Source organism: Diabrotica virgifera, chromosome 1, assembly GCF_917563875.1.
Source record: "Diabrotica virgifera virgifera chromosome 1, PGI_DIABVI_V3a".
NCBI classification, from domain to species: Eukaryota; Metazoa; Arthropoda; class Insecta; order Coleoptera; family Chrysomelidae; genus Diabrotica; species Diabrotica virgifera.
The window spans coordinates 256671836-256697426 of NC_065443.1; the positions used below are offsets into that span (position 1 = coordinate 256671836).

Consider the following 25591-nt stretch of genomic DNA (forward strand, 5'->3'; position numbering starts at 1 on the left):
TCGTATCAGATATAGCAAATCATTTACGTTCTTAATTTGGAACTACTTTAGGGTAAAAATAAAACAATTATCGACATGATGAACGCAGTACATTCGCAGTGATGAGAAGAGAAAGGATTTAAACAACTTTATATCGTTGAAAAAAAGGTAGGTAACCTCTCATTTGAATTATGCTTATTACGAGACGAAGCTGCAAGAAGTTCACATCGAGTTTGAAAGACGCTTTGCTGATTTTAAAAAAGTGACAGATATTGTCACATTCATGTCTAAACTATTTTCTTATGAAGAGATGGAAAAAATTCCTACCGAAATATACATTACTTTCAATATGGAGATCATTTCCGTCCAGAATGAGGTGCTGAAAATAATTTAGGATGTATACATTTATACATACACCTTAAATACAGAGCGACCGATAAAAAATTTTGGTCCATCATATCGTCTGACAAATGACAAATATCCGTTTTTGAGACAAGTAGCTCTGCAGCTCACAGCATTCATTGGATCAACATAGTTTTGTGAGTCTGCATTTTCCCAAATAAATGTAGTGAAATCAATGAAAGTTAGTGAAGGTAGACTAACTGACGAATATCGCTCATCACTTGCGTTTGGCCCTCGGTAATTACGTGACATGATATGAAAAACTTGTGGATGTAGTGGTATGCGTCAACATCCAAATTAATTACAATTCTCTGTAGTTACAACTTTTTATCAAATAGAAGCGTGCAATGAAGTTTTTTGTTTTCAAAATTGTTTCTTTTTTACTAGCAGTCGATCGCTGGACGCTTAAAGTTTATGTGGTAGATCCCACGCAATATAAGTCTGAGCACCACTGCTGTATAGCAACTAGTAGTAGTCATTTTTATCTAGCATATCACATATTAAAAAAACCTCCAGTATTCATTTAGTTAAAGTCCATTTTGCTTGGCAATACGACAATTTTGAAATTGGTCACGTTTATACACGCATGCGAATTTGAGTTTGAATTTGTAACAATATAGGTAATAACTGAAAAATAAGACCATTATCAATTACCAGAGAAGGTTCCCATTATTTTCAGTCTGGTAGGGTGTGGAATGACATTTTTGAATGTTGTTTTATACGCTATTAGATTGAAAACTTAGTTTTTTGAAAAATAAGAGTTTAAATTAAAACAAAAAAACGTAGAAAAAAATGTAGAATATAACTGTGCGTCATAATTTAAAAAATTCGCCGAATTGTTTTTTGCAGCGACTTAAACGGAACACACATGTTTTATAACCATATTGTATATATCATAACCATGCATTTGCATTAAGAGGACCCACATAAATCTGCTAAATTAAGTAATTAAACTTCTAGCGAAATCTAATAAAAATTAATCAAGCAATAAATTATTCAAAAATCTAATAAAAAAATAAAAATAGAAAAATCAATTAAATTGCAACTAAAAATTTAAGCTATGTGGACAAATAATCTGAGAATTATATAGACTGGAATTATAAAAAAGTTCATACAGAGTGTATCAGTTAAATGGAATGAATACGAATACAAATAAATGAATAGGGCTGTTCCGCGTAAACGGGTCTGACGTCACGAGTCACGACCCACGTCTACCTGCTAGATTTCTATGAGTCGACAACAAAGCCGCTAGGATATTTCGAAATTATTTACAAATTCATTCACATTTACTTAAAACTCTCATGTAGAAGTTGATTGTAAATAAAAGTTCAAAAAAAGGTTGTTTTGGGGATTGTATTAATTCCATTTTAATCATATTATTTAATTGGAAATTCCAAGGTATTTGTGTTCTTGTATAGTTCCATAATAAGTATATTTAGTTTCAAACTGAAATTGATCATTCTGAGTGCTACTTTATAAAGTAGTGTTTTTAAATGTATAATATGACTGACAAGGGTTTTTCAAAAAGTCAATCTGACAATCTACAGTAGTTGATGTCTTCATGGTGGCAAATTTTATAAAAAGCAGTGAAAGTTATTCTATTGAGAAATGCGAGGAGGCAAATAAGTAGGTACCTATTATAAGTATTATTAATAAACACGTTTAAATTGTTTATAACAATAGTTTTTAGTTACTCTGACTTTTATTACTAAAAGTTTTGTTTATTTTTAAGTTATTTTTATTTTCTTTCTTCTTTGTTATAAATTTAAAACATTTATAAATTAAAGGTTTTAGTTTTGTTTATTACAAAATATTACGACCAGAAGTACATATATTTGGAACATTTAATAACCAATAGACAACCAAATAACCAATGTTACAATGTACAATGCAAAAGTACAGTTGCAAATAATGTTTCTATTTGAAAAAAAAGTGTTGATTTTGCCTACCAGATACACACTTTAAAAATAATTCAAAATTTACTTATATTTGGATAGAATAGGACGCAGATCTTATCAAAAGTTTGATTAGTATAGCACAAGGCTTTTGGAGTGTAAATATTTTCCCGCATCTATTTGGATCTGATAATTATTAAAAATAAATGGAATAAAAATTTGATAAAATAAAGTTTCATCCATAAATATTTTTTATTTCTTTATGTGAGAATGAAATTCATATTTTAAACTAAATATACATTTATATATTATAATAAAACATTCCTTCTTTTTCTTTTTATAAGTAATTTTTTAGTAGTATCTATGTACTTACATTTTTTAAGAAATGTGATATTAATGTAGGTATTTAATTTTGTTCAAACTTTATAATATAATTTGGCATTTGAGATACCTATGTTGTAAAATAAAAATGTATTTCCGTAAGCTAAAAATAATATTATGAAATCATGAAAATCTTTACAAGATATTATCTGCAGAGTGCACGTCTGGCACTAGGCAGTAGCCAAACGAGAACAGTGGTAAATATCATGGTTGGTGACGTCAGACCCAAGCGCGCGCTTTAAAAGTTGTTTGAAACGGTAATTTCGGGCGCGGAATTATAACCAGTTGTTGTACGTACACTATTAATTGTTAAGACGTAATATTTTAAATTTATCATTTTTAAGCATAAATTAACAATTTTATGCAAAAATATTTTTATGTGCAAGTTCCCTATTCCCAAAGCATGAGCAAAAATTTTAAATGATTAAATAATGAAGCTATAACAATATAATCGAATAAAGTTTATTTATAAATCTACATTAACTTATATACAACAACAAAAACTACAGTTAAACAATAACAATGCTTACTTCTAATGTCTGATTAGTGATTAAAATAAGTAAGAGTGAACACTATATTTAAGATTTTAGAAGTTAGCTGCATAATAATTGCAAACTGACTTAATGAAGTCTAATTTAGTAATGTTTTGATTAACGTAATATTCATTTAGCCTATTTTCAATAAAATCAACTTTTCTTTTTGCCGTTTTATCAAGTTTTCTTTCGAATCTATGTGCAGTTCTAATTTTTACATATACTTCTGCTTAAAAATTCTAAAAAATGGCTGTAAATTTAAATATTTCAGGATGTGATTTATAAAAACATTCGTTAAATTTCGAGTGAAATTATTCACATGCGTTTGTAGTAAATATAAGAGGTGATGAATTTGAAGCCCACATGTGAGGTGGAAATGTTGAACATTCCGTTAAATAATTATCAACTAGGTAATGACAAAATTGCAAAACTCTGTCATCTTCTGCCATAATATTAAAAATTTCATCAGAAAAAAGTCACCAACATCATTTGGATCTAAATAAGGAATGCCAAAAAACAATTTTAAATATTTTCCAATAACAGTTTGATTTTTATATTCCGAGGACAAACCTAAATTTTCAATTTTTCGGTACTAACTTTGTTTTAAATGAAATTTGCAACAAAAAATAATAATATCGGGCCACACTAACTTGGCTGCATTTTGAATCGCTCTTTCAAAATCAGAAATTATTCGCTTGGTTTGAAATTTACATTCAAATCTGTACATATTGTTATTAATGTGTCAAAAGTACTTTTGAACGATTGCTGTGATTTATTTGGTAACAAACAAAATACTAGAAAGAACATAAAAACCATTTTTGTAGGAACGTATAGTAAAAATCTAACAAAAATATTTAGAACAGTATTGAAAAGTTCCATCTACATGCAAAGAATCTACATTATACAAAAAGTAAAGATTTGTGAAACAACTAAAAATTGCGGAATTAATTTTCGTAGATAATAAAAAGTTTTCGCCTGTATTTGTTTTTAAATTGAAGTTCACTAACACTTCTTCATGTGAGTTGTGCAATGATTGTGTGGATTTTCATCTTGCTGCATAGATATTTCTTCGAACGCAAGAAATGTCTTTCGTGGTCAGTGGTACATTGCTGAAATTTTCCTTCCTCAATTCCTTGTGGACAATCTTTAAAGGTCTTTCACGTATATCTTCTACAGCTTTTCTCTTTGTAGAATTACTAAAAATGTGCCGGTCAACGTGGATATCTGGAGCATGATTATGCTCCACCGATGCTTTTTCAAGAATACCGTAATTTTCATCACCTTTCTTTGTGTACACTTTTTGTTGACACCCTTTTTTATGCATCGTCATCTAACTTTTCCATCTATGGAGACATGGGCCTTTGAATATTTATATTCATTAATTTTTAATTAAAGTTCTGCCCTTTGACTAAACATAGTCGTCGGATTCGCCATTTAAAAGTTAAACACTAACGGACAAAATCGGACACTATATCGTAATACTTGCAACTGAAGTGAATAACTGAAAATATTTATATTCTTACTTTCAACACTATAATCAAATTTGGAATTTCCGCTCATTAAGATGTATCCACAACTTTCTCGGCAATGGGGCGAGATTGGGATTAATGGGCCCAGGTAGTTCGGGGGGCAGTTAGATAACGCCGTACCCCAGTGGCAAGTCAAGGTGGCGGCGCGAGCTGCCCTAAAAATAGGGAAAACTAATTATAACATTACGACGTTCAACATGTTAAAATAAAAAAAGTAAAAAATGTATTGAAAAATTCTTTATAAAAGATTTTAGAAAAAAGAAAATTTGTTTAAAATCCCTCAAAGGGCCACATCTAAATCACAGAACGTTTTCGATCTACATAGATCATCATCAATGCTGATGCAGGCATCATCTGCTGATCCATCAAAAATACATGGGTAGAAACCGTTTAAATGTTAACAAAATATGTTAGAGTTACATTATTATTAATGAATCCAAGTGATAGATAAAAATCCGTATGGATATGACCTTTGGTATCGTATGATTCCTCACAAGGAACGTGAGTTACTTGTTTGAAATACAATTATGTCCTTACATTACGGACGGTTACAGACGGTTACGGAGGTAACGTTTTGTGATTTATACATGGCCCTTTGAGGGTTTTTTAATAAATACCTTTTATAAAGGATTTTTCAATAAATTTTTTTTGGTTAATGGTATACAGCTACAGAAAAATTTTCCTTTATGGACATTTATAATTTTTTTCATTGCATATGAGTAAGACAAACTCTGAAATGGTTTTGATAACTGTCTCATTATCAAAACCTAAATGGGAGATAAATAATGAGTGGTGAGCAATGAGAGAATTTTTAATATTTTTAATATCTGGGAAATAATTGGAAATAAAATATTTCGGAATGAAGATAGGTTTAGGATATTGTACATAACGCATATCTAGAATGTTCTGAACAATTCAAAAATTGGACAATATGTGGGAGATATTTTATTTAAAATAAACAAGTTGGTACACTGTTACGTGACATAGTATGTATAAAAAGTTTTCGTTAAAAAAATTCACAACTATTAGGTACACTTAACTAACAAAAAATACTAAAAATTTATTTTTAATGGAATTTACTCTATTTGGCGGATATATACTGGTTATTTAGATCATCAGTGAATTGTTGTTTATTTTCTATTATTTTAATTATCATTTTTCATGTTGTTGCACGTTGTTATTATTAATTTAAATATTGTAAATTCATATAGTCAATGCTTTAATTATTTTTAGGTTGTTGGTCTAGCTCGGAGAGTAGACATGATGGACCAACTCCAAAAGAAGTTGACAGATAAAGCTGGTAAATTCTATCCGCTAGAATGCGATCTAAGCCTTGAATCAAATATTCTAAAATGTTTCGATTATGTATCTAAAAATTTAGGACCGATATATGTATTAATAAATAACGCAGGTTGTTTAACCAAGCAAAATTTATGTGACGGAACAACTGAAGTTTGGAAAAAAATAATTGATGTAAACCTACTTGGTATGTATATGAATTCTAGCTATTTTTAACCGCTTTTCTTTAGTTCAATCGTTTGGATTAAATATTTAAACGTTAATTTGACTGCCTTTTCGTCAATACAAATGACTAAAAATTTGCAGACATACGCATTCGCGGGAACAATACACAAAGAGTCAATAAAAAAAAATTTATGTTTATTAATTGTTTAAATAAAAAAAACCATTTTAATGGAAAATGCTTAAATTCTCTTGTTTTTACAATGTAGTAACTTGAAACTTTTACAGATGGTAGCTAATTATATGAACTATACATAATTTCACTTTTACGTTAATTGTTTACGTTATGCTTCATAAATAAACAAGAAAGTTTCAAATTTTTTGCCGTTTCCGGCTACTTTTCATGTTTGTACATCATGTTTATAAACATCCTAAGCGGCGAAGGAATGGTCATATCTTTGTTTATATAAACATCGGCGCTTATTCGTGTCAAATTTCAATTCGATACGAAACAAAACTTCAACCAGAACTCCAATTCAAAAAATTAGTGTTTTTAACGTAGTCTTAGAAAAACCACCGGTAGAGACGTTCGCTACAATTAACATTAGAATTCGTAATTCGCGAGAAATTAACAGGGTCTACACCGTGCAATAATAAAGCATTAGAAGAGATGGAAAGACTGAGAAAACTGTAATAGGTGTAAATAATGATTTTGATTTAAGAAATGTATGAAGAAATTATAGGAAATGTACAATGTATGTAGTATGTATCAAGTATCCCGAAATAACCAAAGTACGTGCCTCCTAGCGGCGAGATACGGGCAACAATACATTGGCTTATAGGGCAGTCCTTACAGTAGGGATCCTGGCCTATACAGAAAAATGCATGCGGGTGTGGGGTAATACTGCACTTTGGTTGCATTGGTGGTGTATTGGCTAAACGTGCAGGGCAGGGTATGGTGCTGATAGAAAAGGCATTCAGGCATCAAATATCCAAACAAAATCTTTTCAGGCCATAATAATGAAAAGACCTTCTCCAATGATATAAAAAAAACTTATACTGAAATGATGGCATCTCCTGAGGTAAAATGTGCCGGAAGTAAAATGAGCCTCCGTTCGGAGTTCCGGGTGAGGACTATCTCAGGGGGAACACCACTGCAGGTTAGAAAAATCAGGATAGGGTCGTGGAATCTTGGTAGTCTTACAGGTAAGAGTCTGGAGTTAGTGGATGCGCTCAAACGAAGAAGAGTTCAAATTGCTTGTATTCAAGAAACTAGGTGGAAAGGACAAAGGGCGAAAGAACTAGGTGAAGGATACAAATTGTGGTATGTAGGGAGTAGTAACACTAGAAATGGAGTTGGTATAATTGCTGATAGTGAAATGAAAGATAACGTAGTAGAAGTTGTAAGAACGAGTGATAGAATGATGTCAGTGAAATTTGTAATTGATAAAGAGGTATTGAATGTTGTGTGTGTGTATGCTCCCCAAACAGGTCTGGGTGAGAATGAAAGAAGAGCTTTCTATGATCAATTAGGAGACGTACTGAGTGATATTCCAGCAGAGGAGAAAGTTATAATATGAGGTGATTTCAATGCACATGTGGGCCAAACCAAGACAGGATATGAAACAATACATGTGGGATTAGGCTTTGGAACTAGAAATGAAGCTGGAGATGACATGCTTGAATTAGCAACAGCATTGGATATGGCGATTGTTAACACATTCTTTAAAAAGAGAGAAACTCAACTTATTACCTACAAAAGTGGACAACATCAATCCCAAATAGACTACTTCATGATAAGGAAAGAAGAAATACGTGAATGCAAGGACTGCAAGGTAATAGTTACTGAGACAGTAAGCCAACAACATAAGCTGCTTGTTATGGACATCGAAGTAAAAAGCGAAACTAAACAAAAATATCGGAGAGGACCACAAAAAATCAAGTGGTGGCTGCTGAAAGATGAGAAAGAAGGTCTATTCAGGAGAAGAATAGTAGAAAAAATATGGTGGAACATGAAAGGAAGCCCTAATACAATTTGGAGAAAAATGGCCAGTAGTATTAGAGATACTGCTATTGAAATACTTGGGAAAACGTCAGGAAAAAAGTTTGAGGATAAAAGACTTGGTAGTGGTCAAACGAAGTACAAGGAAAAATAAAAGAGAAGAGAAAATTATATAAAAAGTGGCAAGAAACCAGATCCGACACAGATCTTCAAAAATATATGGTGGCGAAAAAGGAAGCGAAAGTAGCAGTAGCAAAAGCCAAAGCAGAAGCGTATTCAAACCTATATGATCAACTTGATACCAGGGAAGGCGAAACGAAGATATATAAAATAGCCAAACAGAGAGCAAAGAAAGCAAAAGATTTTAATCAGATTAGATGTATCCAAGATGAAAATAATAAAATACTAGTTCACGAAAGGGATATCAAAAAGAGATGGAGAAAGTACTTTGACAGCTTATTAAATGAAGAATTTGACAGACAGCCTGTAGAGTCAACGGAGACAGTAGCAGCAATGGTCACCAAAATAACCAACGAGGAAGTGGCTCAAGCGCTTCAAAAAATAAAGAAAGGAAAAGCGGTAGGACCAGATGATATTCCTGGGGAAGTATGGAGAGCATTGGGAGAGACAGGAGCAAGGTGGCTAGCAGGTCTATTTAATAGAATTATGGAAGTCGGACAAATGCCAGACGAATGGAGAAGCAGTATACTGTGGTACCTGTTTACAAAAACAAGGAAGATATACAACAATGTACAAACTACAGGGCTATAAAACTGCTTAGCCACACCATGAAAATATGGGAAAGAGTAATTGACAGACGGATACGTGAAGAGACCGAAATATCCGAGAATCAATTTGGCTTTATGCAGGGTAGATCAACAACAGATGCAATTTTCATTATAAGACAGTTGATGGAAAAATACAGGAGTAAATAAACAAACGCTCATATGGTATTCATTGATCTTGAGAAAGCATATGATAGAGTTCCTCGAGAGATTCTGTGGTGGGCACTCAATAAGAAAGGAGTCCCTGGTGAATATGTAAAGATTGTGAGGGATATGTATGAGGGAGTAACGACTAGTGTTAGGACAGGTGTGGAAGAGACTGATAAATTTCATGTGAAAGTAGGATTGCACCAAGGCTCTGTGCTTAGTCCGTATTTATTCTCATTAGTTTTGGACCAGATAACAGCGAAACTACAGGGTAACATTCCATGGTGCTTAATGTCTGCTGATGATGTCGTGTTAGTAGGAAATAGTGAAAGAGACTTAGAACAAAAACTGGAACAGTGGAGAAAAGCTCTGGAGGAAAAAGGTTTAAAACTTAGTAGGACAAAAACAGAGTATTTGGAATGTTCATTTAAAGATGGAGCTACTACAAATAAAATGGTACCTTTGGATGGTGAAATGATTGTGAAAAGCAATAGTTTTAAGTACCTAGGATCGGTATTACATAGTAATGGAGAAATAGATGGAGATGCATGCAGTAGAATTCGGGCTGGATGGATGAAGTGGAAAGAAGCGAGTGGTGTGTTGTGTGACAGAAAAATTCCAATGAAGCTGAAGGAAAAATTCTATAAAACAGCCATAAGACCGGCTATGATGTACGGAACTGAATGTTGGGCAGTGAAAAAGAAAGAGGAACAACGAATGCATGTGGCGGAAATGAGAATGCTTAGATGGATGAGTGGAGTGACAAAGAAGGATAAACTTAAAAATGAGTATATTAGGGGAAGTCTAGGTGTGGCAACAATTGATGCCAAAATGAGAGAGCATAGATTAAGATGGTTTGGTCATGTTCAACGTCGAGACGTTAATCACCCAATACGAAGAATAGCTGAAGTGCAGATTCCTGGAAGGAGTAGGAGAGGAAGACCAAAGAAGACCTGGGGGGAGGCGATAAGGCAGGATATGTTGGTAAAGGGGATTAACATTGATATGACCCAAGATAGAATTGTGTGGAGAAATGCAATTAGGGAAGCCGACCCCGCATAGGGATAAGGCAAAGAGAATGATGATGATGATGATGTACAATGTATGTATGAAATGTTGAAATAAATGCAAAAAATGTGTCTATTATATACATCCTTTTTTTAAACATGACGATATATTTTCATGTTTGAAAAGTGCAAGACTAAAAAGTCAAAATAAAAAATTATGAAAAAAAATTTAAGAAACGCTTTTCTTTAGTTACGAGTGACTAAAATTATAAATATAAAAAATCAACTAGACTAAAAAGCAAAAAATAAAAAAAAATCAAACTCGAAGGATTATTTGAAAAAACTATTAGACAGATTAAATATACAAAAATCTCACACATTCGTTAAAAAATTGAAAAAAACCAAACACATTCGTTAAAGAAAAACGTGGAGCGCGTCTTCATCGAATAAACGGTTTGAGGATAGATACTTTTTTACTTTTCGCGCCCCACGCTTTTCTTTAACTAATGTGTTACATTTTTTAAATTTTTCAACAAATTTGTGAGATTTTTGTATATTTAATCTGTCTAATAGTTTTTTTCCAATAATCCTTCGAGTTTGAATTTTTTTTATTTTTTGCTTTTTAGTTGATTTTTTTGTAATATTTTTAATTTTATTCACTCGTAACTAAAGAAAAGCGTTTCTTAAAAAAATTTTTCATATTTTTTTTATATATATGTGTCACATATTATCAATTGTTAATTAAAAAAATATGGAAGAAATATCTGACAGGTCTATAACATATTTTATGATGTTGTTAAATGTAGCTTTCAAGTGCCTTAACAACTTCCGGTACCGTGTGATTGGTACCATCAATCGAGTTATCTAAACACTTCTAAGTTTATTTCCCAGCCCACTGAACTGTCGAGCTATTATAAAAACAGTTATTACGTTGTTTAATATTCTGCTATGTATATGGAATAGAGGCATGGACTCTCACTGAAATAATGCGAAAAATAATTGAAGCTATCGAAATATGAGCGCACAGCCGAATGCTGAGGATATAGTGGATGGACAGAGTGACAAATGAGGCAGTGCTAGAGCGTCTAGATAAAGAAACACAGGTTCTGGATAGGTACCATTAAAAGGAGAAATTTGAAATACTTTGTCTACATGATGGGAAATCCTAAATATTAATTACTGCATTTAACTATTCAGGGAAAAATAGAAGGAAAAGGTGGTCATAGACTACGAAGCACATCCTGGCTCAAGAACCTAAGCCAGTGGTATGGAGCCAGGCACCACGGCACTTTTGGGCCCGCTGTGGACAAAGTAAAATTCACGCAACTAATAGCCAATGTTTTTGGAGAACAATGAAGAAAAACAGCACTTGATTAAAATTTTTCAGGAGAGCAAACGAGAAACGTTAATATTGATTACACTAAATATTATATCTTCTTGATCTGCCTATCCGTGACGAATATTGGCGATCTTCATGGCAATCTTTACCTTATTTGCAGCAGCGCGGAAAAGCTGCACAGATGTTGTGTTGAACCAGATTCTAAGGTTCTTTAACCAGGATGATCTTCTTCTTCCTGGACCTCGCTTTCCAAATATTTTCCCCTATCTATACCCCTTTTTATTTCGCATACCTCTATATTTGGTAGTACCCCTGATCCCATGTTTTTATTTTTCTTTTCGACGTTCTCCTTTATTAGTTCATTAGGCTGAACGCCATTAATGGGAAAAGACCAAAAAGAAATCACAACTAGAGAAAACATACTGAAACGAATAGAAGAATTTTACACGGAACTCTACAGAACACATCAATAAGACGATGAAATGAGACCAACACGGAAATTAATAAAAAATGTTGGATCGGAAATAATGCCAAAAGTAACAATTTCAGAGGTAACTTCAGCATTGGAAAACATGAAAAGAAATAAAGCTGCAGGAAAAGTTAGAAGAAGGAGCTCATTGCAATTGTAGCTAAGCTTATAGACAGTTGTTTACACCAGGGCAAAGTCCCTAAAAGCTGGAACAACTCTAAAATAATCTTATTACACAAGAAAGGTGATCATCGACAGTTTGAAAACTACAGGCCCATCAGTCTACTGTCACACCTGTTTAAAATACTCACCAAAGTCATAACTACTCGACTAACAAGGAAATTAGATGAATACCAACCATATGAATAGGCAGGTTTTAGAAAAGGCTATTCAACTTCCGATCACCCGTTAACCACAAAAATATTTATAGAAAAATGTAACGAATACAAGTTTTCAGTTTTTACAGCATTTGTGGACTACGAAAAAGCTTTTGACACTATAGAACACACGGCCGTAATAAAGGCAATGCAAAATTGTAGAATAGACAGCAAATACAGTCGGAAAAATAAAAGAATGCCCATGGACAATCACATCAATCACTTATTTTGTATTTGTTGTCTTTTTCTATAAATAACAAACGTTTGTTATAGAAAAAGACAGCAAATGCAAAATAAGTGATTGATGTGATTGTTCATGGGTATTCTTTCATTTTTCCGACTGTATATTAACTTAATAAAAGAAACTATGAACCAAGCTACAGCTATATACTACCTAAATGAAAATGAATACACGAACCCTGTAGCATTAAACAGGGGAGTCAAACAGGGAGACACTGTATCACCCAAACTGTTCCCCTTAGTTTGGGAGGATGTGTTTAAAAATCTTAATTGGAAATATAAGGGAGGAGACATCAATGGCTGCTACCTCAGTAATCTACGATTTGCGGATGACATAATTCTGATAGCTACTACTGACCTACAAGAACTGCTAAAATAGGACTGAAAATGAATTTAAACAAAACAAAATCATGCACTCCGAAGAAGCCGTGACAATAATAAACGACAAAGTTATAGAAAAAGTTGAAAAATATAATATATACTTAGGACAAAAAATAATACTAAATAGGGAAATTCAAACGGAAGAAATAAAAAGAAGAAGAAAGTTAGGATGGGCAGCATTCGGCAAACTGAACTATATACTCAGAAATCAGCAAATTCAACGACATCTTAGATCTAAAGTTTTTGATGCATGCATTATTCCGATATTAACATATGGGGCACAAACAAGGACAATCACAAAAAAGAATATGAACATACTCAGAGTTACTTAACACGCGATGGAAAGAGCAATGCTTGGCATATTACTTAAGGACAGGAAAACAAACACATGGATAAGACAGAAAACCAAAGTCACCGATGTGGTACAAAAATCATTAAAATTGAAATGGGAATACGCTGGACATGTAGCTAGGAGCGATCTAAACAAATGGCACAGAACAATTCTAACCTGGAGACCATACCAACACAAAAGACCCAGAGGCAGACCTTCTATGAGATGGACAGATGATCTGAAACGAACTGCCGGGAAAAATTTGCTACAAGTAGCGTACAACAAAAAACAATGGAAAGGAAGACTTGAAGAGGCTTATGTTCAGATGTGGACGTGAATGGCTAGACGAAGAAGAAGAAGAAGGCTGAGTTTTCGAGTTGTATGAGGTTTTATAGAACGGTTAAACTGACTTTTATATTTTATATTAGTCCTTCTTTTCCTTATTATTGGTGTCTTTAATTTTAATAATATTCTGAACACTCACTGTTCGTCTTAGACATTTTAAGCCTCTATTGTTTTCTATGACTTGCTCTACTAAGTTCCCTTCCAGTTTTTAATGTCATATTTTAGTTCTTTTCCAATTGTTTATTTAGTTCTACGTATTATTGAGTATCTGTAGTCAACATTGATGTAATCAATAAAATACAAAAGTGTCACAGATAGTAATGGAGAGGTCAATGTTGAATATATCCCTCAAAGACAGAGTTGCAAATAAAATAGTTACGAGAAAAACTGGTGTTACGGACGCAGTTAAAAGAATTACAACGCTGAAATGGAACTGGGCGGAACATACTGCCAGTTTCAAAGATGGATGATAGTGGCTTAGTTTCGTCACTTATTTTGTCTTCTTTGGGTCTTATTTTCTTTGCGAATTGTAAATAATAATTTAAATATGATTTAATAAGAAATGTGGTGTTTGTATTATTTCGATATAATGAAAGTTGTATACAGGGTGAGGCAAATAAAGGGCCTATTAGAAATATCTCGAGAACTAAAGGCAACAGAATCATGAAAATTGGAATAAAGGGGTTTTGAAGGATGATCTATTAAATGAAAATATTTTCATCTCTTTGCAACTTCCGGTTATACCGGAAGTTGCTTATAACTTCGTTTTTTTAAATGGGACACCCTGTATATTTTTACATTTTTGGATTCTCTTCGATGTCTTCTTTCGTAAAATATGAGGTTTTGTAATATTATACAGGGTATTTTAAAAGATAATTACGTTTTTTTATTAATTTCGTAGCAAAATTAACACTCTGTAGAATTGTAGTAGTTTGACATCTAAAACTCTACTTACGTTCAAATGATTTTTAATATACTCTACTATTGTTAAGAGTCATTAGTATAGCTAAATTTTTAATTTTAGTATACAGGGTTGGTCGAAACTCGGAATGAGTATTTTCTGAGTTTTCTTAAATGGAACACCCTGTATTTTAGTATTGTAATGAAATGATATTTTATGGTACTTTTTTATTTCTTAAGCATTCCCTATACCTAACTGCTTTAATTTGTGCTTAATTGTTAATCGCACCAACAATCTTAACTAAGTAGGTATTTCGATAGCTAAACCATTATTGGTAATTTTAAGGACCAGTCTGGATTAATATGTATTTATTTCTGAAAAATTATTTGGGATTGAGTATTTTCACGGCCAACCTAATAAAATTTTACGTATTTTTTGTTGCAATTAATGTTTAGCTTGAATCACCAATAACTCACAAATTAAAGCAGTTAGGTATAGGGAATGCTTAAGAAATAAAAAGGTACTATAAAATATCATTTCACTACAATACAAAAATACAGGGTGTTCCATTTAAGAAATCTCAGAAAATACTCATTCCGAGTTTCGACCAACCCTGTATATTAAAATTAAAAATTTAGCTATACTAATGATTCTTAACAATAGTAGAGTATATTAAAAATCATTTGAACGTAAGTCGAGTTTTAGATGTCAAACTACTACAATTCTACAGGGTGTGAATGTTGCTACGAAATTAATAAAAAAACGTAATTATCTTTTAAAATACCCTGTATAATATTACAAAACCTTATATTTTAAGAAAAAAGACATCGAAGAGAATCCAAAAATGTAAAAATATACAGGGTGTCCCATTTAAAAAAAATCAAAGTTATAAGCAACTTCCGGTATAACCGGAAGTTGGAAAGAGATGAAGATATTTTCATTTAATAGATCATCCTTCAAAACCCCTTTATTCCAATGTTCATGATTCTGTTGCCTTTAGTTCTCGAGATATTTCTAATAGGCCAGTTATCTGCCTCACCCTATATAGTCGAGTAAATAAAGCTGCAAAAAAGGCAAAACCTCGCAATTTTTTCGTCCAGCATCGATTTGTACAAAAATTAGGGATTAGGCTCATTTCACTCTCTAGTTCATTTTCTATATTGAGCCGTTGTACGCTTTTGTTTTTTTTTTAAGGGTGAAAACCACCCCTAATTGTAAAAAATTATAAAATAACATTTTAAACTTTAATATTGTCAACATTTGCATCTTATTAGTTACATAAGGATTGTTTTGTGCTTTAAGATATAATATCACAATATTTCAACCCGTAAATCCACCCTTGTTGGAGCTATATATAAAAAGTTTACTTATTCTAAAAGAATAATTTCGGCTTGCATCAATTTACATAAAAATTTGGGGTTAGGATCATCTTACCCTGTACTTCATATTCTATATCATGCTCAAGGGCGTTGATTATTTTTAGGGGTGTAAACTACCCTTATTTTCAAAAATTATATAAAAACATTGTAAACTTTAATACAGGTAAAATTTGGTTTTGACTGGTTAAATAATGATGATATAATATCATAATATTTCAACCCTTAAAAACCACCCTAAATAACATTGCAATTTTTATAAGTAACAATTTAATAGATCTATACAGAAAAAAAAGTAGTATTAAAGAATTACAAAAACATTTATTTACACAAAAATACGAATTTACAAATATATAAAAATACACATACAAATAGTTTTTCGTACTTTCGGGCCTAAAGTGACAACTTCACTCCCTTGTGACAGGTACTAAAGTGTCACATTTAATCCCTCCGGGATTAAATATTGACGAAACTCCCGGAACGATTAAATCACAAACAAACGAATTTAACCTGCTCAGACGTGAGAATTCTTGACTTCTTTGGCTTAAATCCCTCATTTCTTCTCTTCAAAAAAGCTAATAATTTTGGAAATTTACTTATATCAATATCTTCTCTAATGTTAATAACCGATTTCAGCATTGAGTAATTCAGAGAGTTGAGGCACAAACCGCTTTTGATTTATCATCGAAGTAGACTAACAGCGCATTTTCAGTAGGTTGTCTCACATTTTTTAAGCGGCACCACTTTTTAAAAGCATCGTACTGCTGCTCGTATAGTTTTCTAGATTTCGGTGGTAACAATTCTTCACCTACTTCGGCTGCTCTTTTATCAATATCAGATACACCTTCTTCACTCATGATACCAATAATTATCAATAACAATGTTTCTTTACAATGACACTAGTAATGACAATGTTTCTAAATTATAACTGTCACAACGCAATGTTACTATGGTAACTTATTTTAAAGACAGTTTATTAAATGAGTTGAAGAGAGAAAAAACTGATTGAAATTATTGAAATAATTAATAAAATCATACCGGAAGTACGAAAAGTATCGTATATACCTTGCGACTGAAGTACATTTAATCCTTCAGGTAAATTATGGCCCTCCCTGCGGTCGGGCCATAAACTTTACCTTCAGGATTAAATGTACTACTTCAGTCCCGCGGTATATAATGTACTATTTTAGTCATCCAGTATACAAATTGGCTCTGTGGTATTATATAGGTACATTGAAAATGCTCTATAAGGGGACTATTCGAATTTTTCGAAAAAATAATAGTTTTATAAACATAGCTCCTTCATTTTTGACGATAAAAATTTTTGCAATAACAGTTTTGTAGAATTTTTGAAGAGTAATAAGACTGTGTGAATTAAATTCCGTAAGATCCCTTAATTTTTAATTGAGGTGGGTTTAAAAGGCTCGAATAAGGGGATGTTTGCTCGTAAATAGATGTTTTAAACAGCTATATCTCGCTAACTGTTCACTGTAATGAAAATCTATGCATAAAGAAATTTTAGCTATTAAAAAAGCTATAATTTAGTAATCTATCATTTTTTTCGTATCTCCAGTATTTTCGGAGATCTTTTGAAGAAAATGATAAAAAATGCAAAATTGCAATAGTTAAATCAATTTTTCTTTAAACTCCAATTTTTCTAAAATTAGGCCTTTTAAATAGGTCAAACTTCTTGGATGTATTGATAATAAATGGATGAAATAAATATAAAAGGAATTACAAAAAGGTGAAGACCAATTTTTAGTCACAAGGGTAGTTAGGGGGTTGTTTTCACTGTTTTTTTTTTTTCGTAGAGAAAAACAGGTACCGACTTTTTTTTTGATCATAAGTTGCTCAATTTTTATGCTAGAAACTTTTTTTCTTATTTTTTTTTTTTGAAAGATCTTACTGTATACTTGAAAAAATATCTTGAAAGTTTTCCTGGAAAAATGCAAAGTTTTCCCGTTATTTGGCTTTGATTATTTCAAATTATGCATTTGACGAAAAAAGTTAACCTTTAACATGCCGTATCTCGGTTTGTATTGGTCGTAAAAATATTATAGAAAAACAGTTTCGTTTGTGTTACTAAAAGATACAATTTTGATATCTACAGTTTTTTTGATTAAATGCATATTTTTCGAGTTATTCTCAAAAAACCCTCTAAAAAAGTCGATTTTTCCGTCGAAAAACTGTTACTTTCAACCACGAATAACTCGAAAAATATTAGTTTTACGAAGAAAATGTAAAAAACATTTTTTCTTAAAATCACTTTTTACATCGATTTACATGGTTAAAATGTAATAAAAAATTCCCACCCCCGAGATGGGGTGACAACTACCCCCAAGGTTTTAGCGTACAGCAGCATGATATAGAAAATGATCTTTGGACTATTTCCTACCTTCTGCGAAAATTTCAAGTAAATCCATGCTGGACGAAAAAATTGCGAGCCAAAATGCTTCATTTCCTCGACTAATAGTTTAATATAATAGCAACATAGACAAGGCGGAAACGGCGGGTTCGTTGGGAAAAATATTCCCATGAGATATTTTTGCATAATCACATTCGTGAGACATCCCAGAATAAGGTTCAAGAAGTCGCCCACATGAAAAGTGGGCCAATTTTTTTTTAACAATTTTTTTTTAATCAAATTGCAAAAATCAATATTTGTGGCCCGGACTATTTTTTTTTAGGTTTTTTGGACCATTCTGGACAAAAAAGCTCTCTTATAATTTTTCTCTAAAGTTGATCTTTTTCGAGTTATAAGCAATTTAAAATTTGAAAAACGCGAAAATGGCCATTTTTAAGACTTAATAACTCGGTTAAAAATTATTATTATGAAAGTCAGAAAGTGACTAAATCAAAGTTTAAAGTCGCCGCTACATGATCCTGAAGAAATCTGTGTCATTAATTCACTACTAAGCTGTTATGTTTAATTAATATCAATGAGCGGTTAGATCGTATTGACGCCGCTGGAAATGTGAGTGCGAGTAAGATGCACAATTGGACTGCTGGAATGGCTTCTCTCTCGCACTCAGAATTTACAGCGGCCGCACAAGTGCACGGCGCTTATTATAATTACTTAAAAATAACAGCTTAGTAATAAAATAATGACAAAAATTTCTTCAGGAGCTTGTAGGGGAGGCTTTAAACTTTGATTTGTCATATATTGACTTTCATAATAATAACTTTTAACCGAGTTATTAAGCCTTGAAAACCGACATTTTTCGTTTTTTTTTTAATTTTAAATTGCTTATAAGTCGAAAACGATTAACTTTAGAGAAAAATTATAAGAGACCTTTTTTGTCCAGAATGGTCCAAAAAATTAAAGAAAAAATTGTTGTGGCCAAAAATATTGATTCTTGCAATTTGGTTAAAAAAAATTGTTAAAAAAAATTGGCCCACTTTTCACGTGGGCGACTTCTTGAACCTTATTCTGGGATATCTCACGAATGTGATTATGCAAAAAAATCTCATGGGAATATTTTTCCCTTCGAACCCGCCGTTTTCGCCTTGTCTAACATACATAAATCAATACTTATATAGTTTGATTGTTCGATAATATTTTCTTATATGTATGTAGATTATTATCAAATATTTTTTTGTACAGCAACTTTATTGTTACATATGTTTTGTTAGGTTTATGTATAGCCACAAGAGAAGCCATCAAAAGTATGAAAGAAAATGAAATCGATGGCCACATCATTCATATCAATAGCATTACGGGTCATTGGAACGTAAGGATCGACGACATCAATGTCTATCCTGCTACTAAATATGCCGTAACCTCACTAGCTCAAACTTTAAGGAGAGAGCTATCAAAGTCAAAAACTAAAATAAAAGTGACGGTACGTAGTAAAAGTTTATATGATAGACCTGGATCCCGCGTACCAAAAAAAAGTTGATTAATAGCAAGCTGAAATTTTGTTACTCCCTTAACGGTGTCTAGTCGGACAAACTTTGATGTATGGGAACACTGTAACAGGGGAAGTTTTAATTGTGGAACAGTTTTAAAATATGGAACGTCAGATTACGAAAACGCCCCATGTATTTTGTCGGACAGAACTTCCAATTGATTTGTTATCCTTTCATCACACCCTCATCCCAAAATCAGACTGCTATTACTAACCGACAAGATTCCTGTCATTTGACATGTTCTTCATATTCCACCCATTAAAATGCCCAGTTGGTGATAAACACCAGTCTGATTTTTGCATGAGAGTTTAATGAAATGGTAACAAATCAATTGGAAGTTCTATCCGACCAAATTCATGGAACGTTTTCGTAGTCTGACGTTCCAAATTTTTAACCTGTTCCACAATTAAACCTTCCCCTGTTCCAGCGTCAGGGCCGCCGCTACCATGTGTGCAAAGTGTGCATCGCACACAGGCGGCCAACAATAGGGGCGGCCAACAATAGGGGCGGCCAAAGCAGGCCACTGATGATACTACTTTTTTTAATACGCAAATAAGTTCAAATAATTAAATAGTAATGTTTCAGATAATCCTAATTCTAAAGTCTAATATTCCAAACAATAATAATTATTATTATTACGTGATAATACTAAAATGCGATTTATTTAACATTTATAGTGTTTTTTTTTCGCGAATCTAAATATTTTTCTATTATATTAGATTGTAGCCCAGATATAACGCACGTAGAACAAATAAATAAGAATAAATTATTGTAGTAAGATGTGTTTCAACTTCAACGCCAGTTCGGATATTTTTTCTCCTGAAACTGGCGTAACTGGACAAGGTCTCTTTGAATTTATAGAGAATAAACTTGAAGAATTAAATATAAATATTATGGATAATATGCGCGGTAGACACATTGGATTGCAGAAAATCCTCGAGAGAAATATCCTCGATCATTTTTTATTCCCTTTTCTGCACATAGTTTAAATCTGGTGGTGAATGATGCAGTAAAATTAAGTTTTGAGTGGGTGGTTTTTTTTAATACTGTAGGTACAGGAACTATATGTATTTTTTCTTCTTCGAATATTTGAATGAAAATTTTATTAAAGCACCTTCCAAAGTGGACATTAAAAGCATTGTTGGACATGCGATGGGAGAGTCTGATCGATGTAATCGCACCATTAAAAACCCAGATAAGTAAAATATATAATGCTTTAGAATTTAGAAGAATTGCAAAACGATAACAAAAGGGATATGAATTTGGAAATTCAATGGATAAACATATTCAATTGTGAGAAAGTGTGTAAAGCCCTTACAGACATAAACAGCTCGGAGACTGACATTAGTGCAACCGATGTATATGAAGAAATTAAAGCTATTCAACCATATCTTACCGCAGAAAAACGTGCTGGTAATATTCTTGAATACATTTACGAAATAATATTATATCAACATTTCCTAACTCTACCCTTTACTGTAGCTAAGGGTGAGCGGTCGTTTCAAAACTTAAAATTATTAAAAATTATTTGCGATTTTCAATGAAGCAAGATAGACTTTCTGCTTTAGCAATGTTATGTATCGAACATGAAGTGTGTGCGACATTGGATATTAAAAACAAAGACATCGTCAAAATTTTTCCCGAAACGGAAGCTAGAAAAGTTTGTTTTTAGTTTATTTATGTGTTTAGGTATGTTATATTATTCACGGTTTGTTTTAATTAAATGGAAGTTTAAATTAGGATTTAGGTACAAAATCATTATAATGGGCATTAGATCATGGATATTACTCAAATTATTCAAGTATTTATCTATTTACAACTTATTATTGTTATGCATCTTCTGCACATTTCTTTAAATACTAGTATGTACATATTTCTAACGTGTTGGAAGGGGGCGGCAAATATTAAGTTGCACACGGGCGGCCAACATCTCAGCGGCGGCCCTGTCCAGCGATCTCATACATCAAAGTTTTTCCGACTAGACACCGTTAACCTATTAACAAATTTTGAGCTTGCTATTAATCAACTTTTTTGGTACGCAGGATCCAGGTCTATGACTTTTTTAAAACGGTTCTGAAACCATTTTCTGGTGGTAGTTTAACTTCTTCTTCTTTAAGTACCGTACCCATATTTAGGTGTGGGTAGCTTCTATGACAATTTGCCGATATCGTTCTCGATCTTGCGCGGCATGTAATAGTTGATCTGCTGATAAGCCAGTCCATTGACGAAGGTTTCGGAGCCATGAATATTCTTTCCTACCAATTCCACTTTTTCCGTCGATCTGTCTGTTGAGTATTAACTGCAGCATCCTGTATCTGCTACCTCTCATTATATGCCTGAGATATTAAATTTTTCTCTTTTTTATCATCTTGATTAAGGGGCTATCCTAGTGTAAAAGTAAGAAATTTATATACTTTTTTTTTTAGGAATTTCTAAAATAAAAAGTACTGTACGAATTGTTTTGAAAATTTGCATGAGCATTTATTATACAACGAAGTATATCTAAAACAGTTTTCATAAAAAAATATTGAAAATTAAACGATTTATTGGGACTAGTAGAGATCCTGAAACATAAAATTTCAAAGTAGTTATTGAAACATAAGTTATTTCCTATACCATCAACTAGGATTTTTGAAAAATATTAAAATTTGGAAAAATGACGAAGTGTTGAAATTTTTTTTTTGAAATTAGCTAAAACATTTTCATTTCCAAAAACCTCCAAATTGACATTTTTTATCCGATCAAAAAACCCCTAGTTGATGGTATAGAAAATAACTGATATTTCAATAATAACTTTGAAACTTTATGTTTCAGGATCAATTAGTCCCAATCACTGCAGCAGTGAAGTTATGCTTCTTTTCATGAGCATTTTTCAGTGAGTCACAAATCATAGAAAAAAAGGTAAGTCCGTGATAATATACATTTTAGTGACATGACATTTTAGTTAAATCTGACAGTTGTCAAATTTTATTTGCAATTTGGAAATCAATTGTGTTTATTGCGTTTATAAAATGGTATTTTCTTAGATTTGTATAGTCTTTTAAATTGTTCAGATTATATTCGTAGATATATTATATAATTCGCAAATTATTTTATTCTCGATTATGGCGCCATCTATTGACAACTAGAATAAATGTTATAAATGCCACCGACGAAATGTAATCAACAAAGTGCGTTTTTTTCTGTCACATACAATTTAATGCGTTAGAAAGAAATCGAAAAACTGTGACGCACTGAAAGATCCTCATGAGAAAAAGCATATGTTTTTATTTTCACGGTGACAGTAGATGGCGCATAAATACTTTAATTTTCAATATTTTTGTATGACAATTGTTTTGCATGTACTTCGTTTTATAGTAAATGCTTGTGCAAATTTTCAAAACAATTGGTACAGTACTTTTTATTTTAGAAATTCCCACAAAAGTATATGAATTTCGAACTTTTACACTAGGATAGCCCTTTAAGTCACCTTCGCCTTGACCTACTTTGTTTAAGACTTCTCTGTTTGAAATGCGTTGAACGTTGAACCCAAGATATTCTGAGTATTTTACGATATGACCACATCTCGAAGGCTTCTAATTTATTCATCATGTTCACCTGCATGATCCAGATTTCACATCCATATAGTAATACAGGATACACATAGCATTTTAGGAACTTTATTCTTAGTTGTAAATTCAGCTGAGAGTTGCTCAGAATAGATCTAAGTTTCATAAATACTCCTCTTGCAATTTCTATACGAGTTTTATCTCTTTTTATTGCACAACGTATTATGTTTCCGTCTTTTCCGTAATTTTTCCAGTTATTAGCGCACTCATCACTGTATAAAATATGGTTGTTTTATACTGGGAGACGAAATAATCGTATACCCTCCAACAGCTCGTTTATTTTAAAGATGAAACACCTAGATTTAGTCCAGGGCCCATCTGTTTTGAGATGGACGTTGAGAGGTGACTCAAATTTTTTTGCAGAAATTGCTTGAAAATAACTCAAATAATAATATTTCAGTTATCCTCCCTCTCAAAAAGGTCCGGAACATTCTTTAAATAATTAAAATGTCAAAAAATGAAGGAAAAATTCGATTTTTTTCTTCGTTTTTTGATTATAACTTTAAAAGTATTCATTTTCCAGAAAAGATGTACTGACATAAAAGTTGCGCAATTAAATTTCCTACAATATAGAATTAGCTAAAAGTTGAAAAAATAGTCACCCTTGTTGCAAAATAGCAATAATTGCGAAAAAAAAAACATACAAAAACAAGTATTCGCATTTTACGTTTTTCAACCATTTATGCTAGACTTATGACCTTCATATTTCAACCAGAAAAACTTTATGATACAGTAAAACAATACTGTAAATTTTATTAAGATCGGTTCAATAGATTTTGCAAAATAAATTTTGCAATCCAGCTTTCGCAAAAACAATTCATTTTTTCAAAATGTTACAGGACTGAAAATAAAGCAGATAGCAAGTTGAAATTTTTTTTGCGTATAGAAGTGTACTGTACCTTTTATTTGCAATTTGCAAAATTAAAATTGATTAGCTACCACGGCGTCAGGAATTTTTTTAAATAAACATTAATTATTGGTGCTACGCGCAGGACAGCGGTGTTCGATTCACATGAAGTTGATTTCCACCAAAATTTCTTCCAATCTTCATCTAATATATTATTTTCGTACTTCCGGGCCTAAAGTGACAACTTCACTCCCTTGTGACAGGTACTAAAGTGTCACATTTAATCCCTCCGGGATTAAATATTGACGAAACTCCCGGAACGATTAAATCACAAACAAACGAATTTAAGGGATATTTTATTGAAAAATATAATTAATTAGAATGGTAATTAACGTTAATATTCAAATTAATATTGTGACAGTTCGTCATATTGACCAGTCTTTCCTGGGTTAATGCAGCAGGTAACTGACGAGTAACAGATAGGTCCTTTTCATATTGAACTGGTGTTTGTTTCGAAGATCCTGCGGAAACAGGAAGCGAGAATGAGGACTGTGGCATAACTATAGTGGACGAATCGGCGACTTGACCAAATATTTTATCTGAAATTTTTTGTTTATTTTTAATAGACGATTCAATATATCCCTCGGCCACGTTGGAGGATTTCCATCCTCCATGTCTCTTCAGCACGTCTATTGTTGCTCCCGAATCAGCTAACAAAGACGCAGATGTGCGTCTAAAACAATGTCCCGTATAAGACGTCGCATTTTCTAATTTCAAGAAAGCTGCTATTTGCCGTGGAATTGTACCAAACATGTTTTTTCCTACTACTCGCGTAGTACATTCTTTGTTGATGTATTGAACAAAAAATTTTGAATGAGTTGTCCCTGTCTTTCGCAATGCCACATATTTCCGAAATATCGCCACAAAACTGATGGCACTGTTTTCTGAATTTTTGATCACAAAATTTCGGTCAATTTTATTTTTGGTGTTTCTAATCGCAATTAGGAAGGAATCGCCCAAATCTCTCACATCGTCGATTTCTAAATCAACCAACTCTTTTCCACGACAAGCTCCCGCAACGCCCAAAATAAGTGCAACCTACAAAAAAATTGATTTCTTAAAATTTCTGAATATAAACAAATTTCCAAATTTACCTTAAGCATTAAATATTTATCATCCGGAGCCTCCCGTAAGAACTGATCTACCTGCTCAGACGTGAGAATTCTTGACTTCTTTGGCTTAAATCCCTCATTTCTTCTCTTCAAAAAAGCTAATAATTTTGGAAATTTACTTATATCAATATCTTCTCTAATGTTAATAACCGATTTCAGCATTGAGTAATGTGCC

At 32.4% G+C, this 25591-nt stretch overlaps 1 protein-coding gene across 2 annotated transcripts in view; it reads left to right on the forward strand.

Moving 5' to 3' along the window:
• LOC114330903 (farnesol dehydrogenase-like) overlaps positions 1 to 25591 on the forward strand; it is a 131048-nt gene that overhangs the window by 84874 nt on the left and 20583 nt on the right. For both annotated transcript variants that reach the window (XM_028280338.2, XM_028280339.2), the window contains exons 3-4: positions 5953 to 6205; positions 19514 to 19722. In XM_028280338.2, coding sequence (XP_028136139.1) covers positions 5953 to 6205; positions 19514 to 19722 — 462 coding nt within the window. The remainder of the gene's footprint in view (positions 1 to 5952; positions 6206 to 19513; positions 19723 to 25591) is intronic.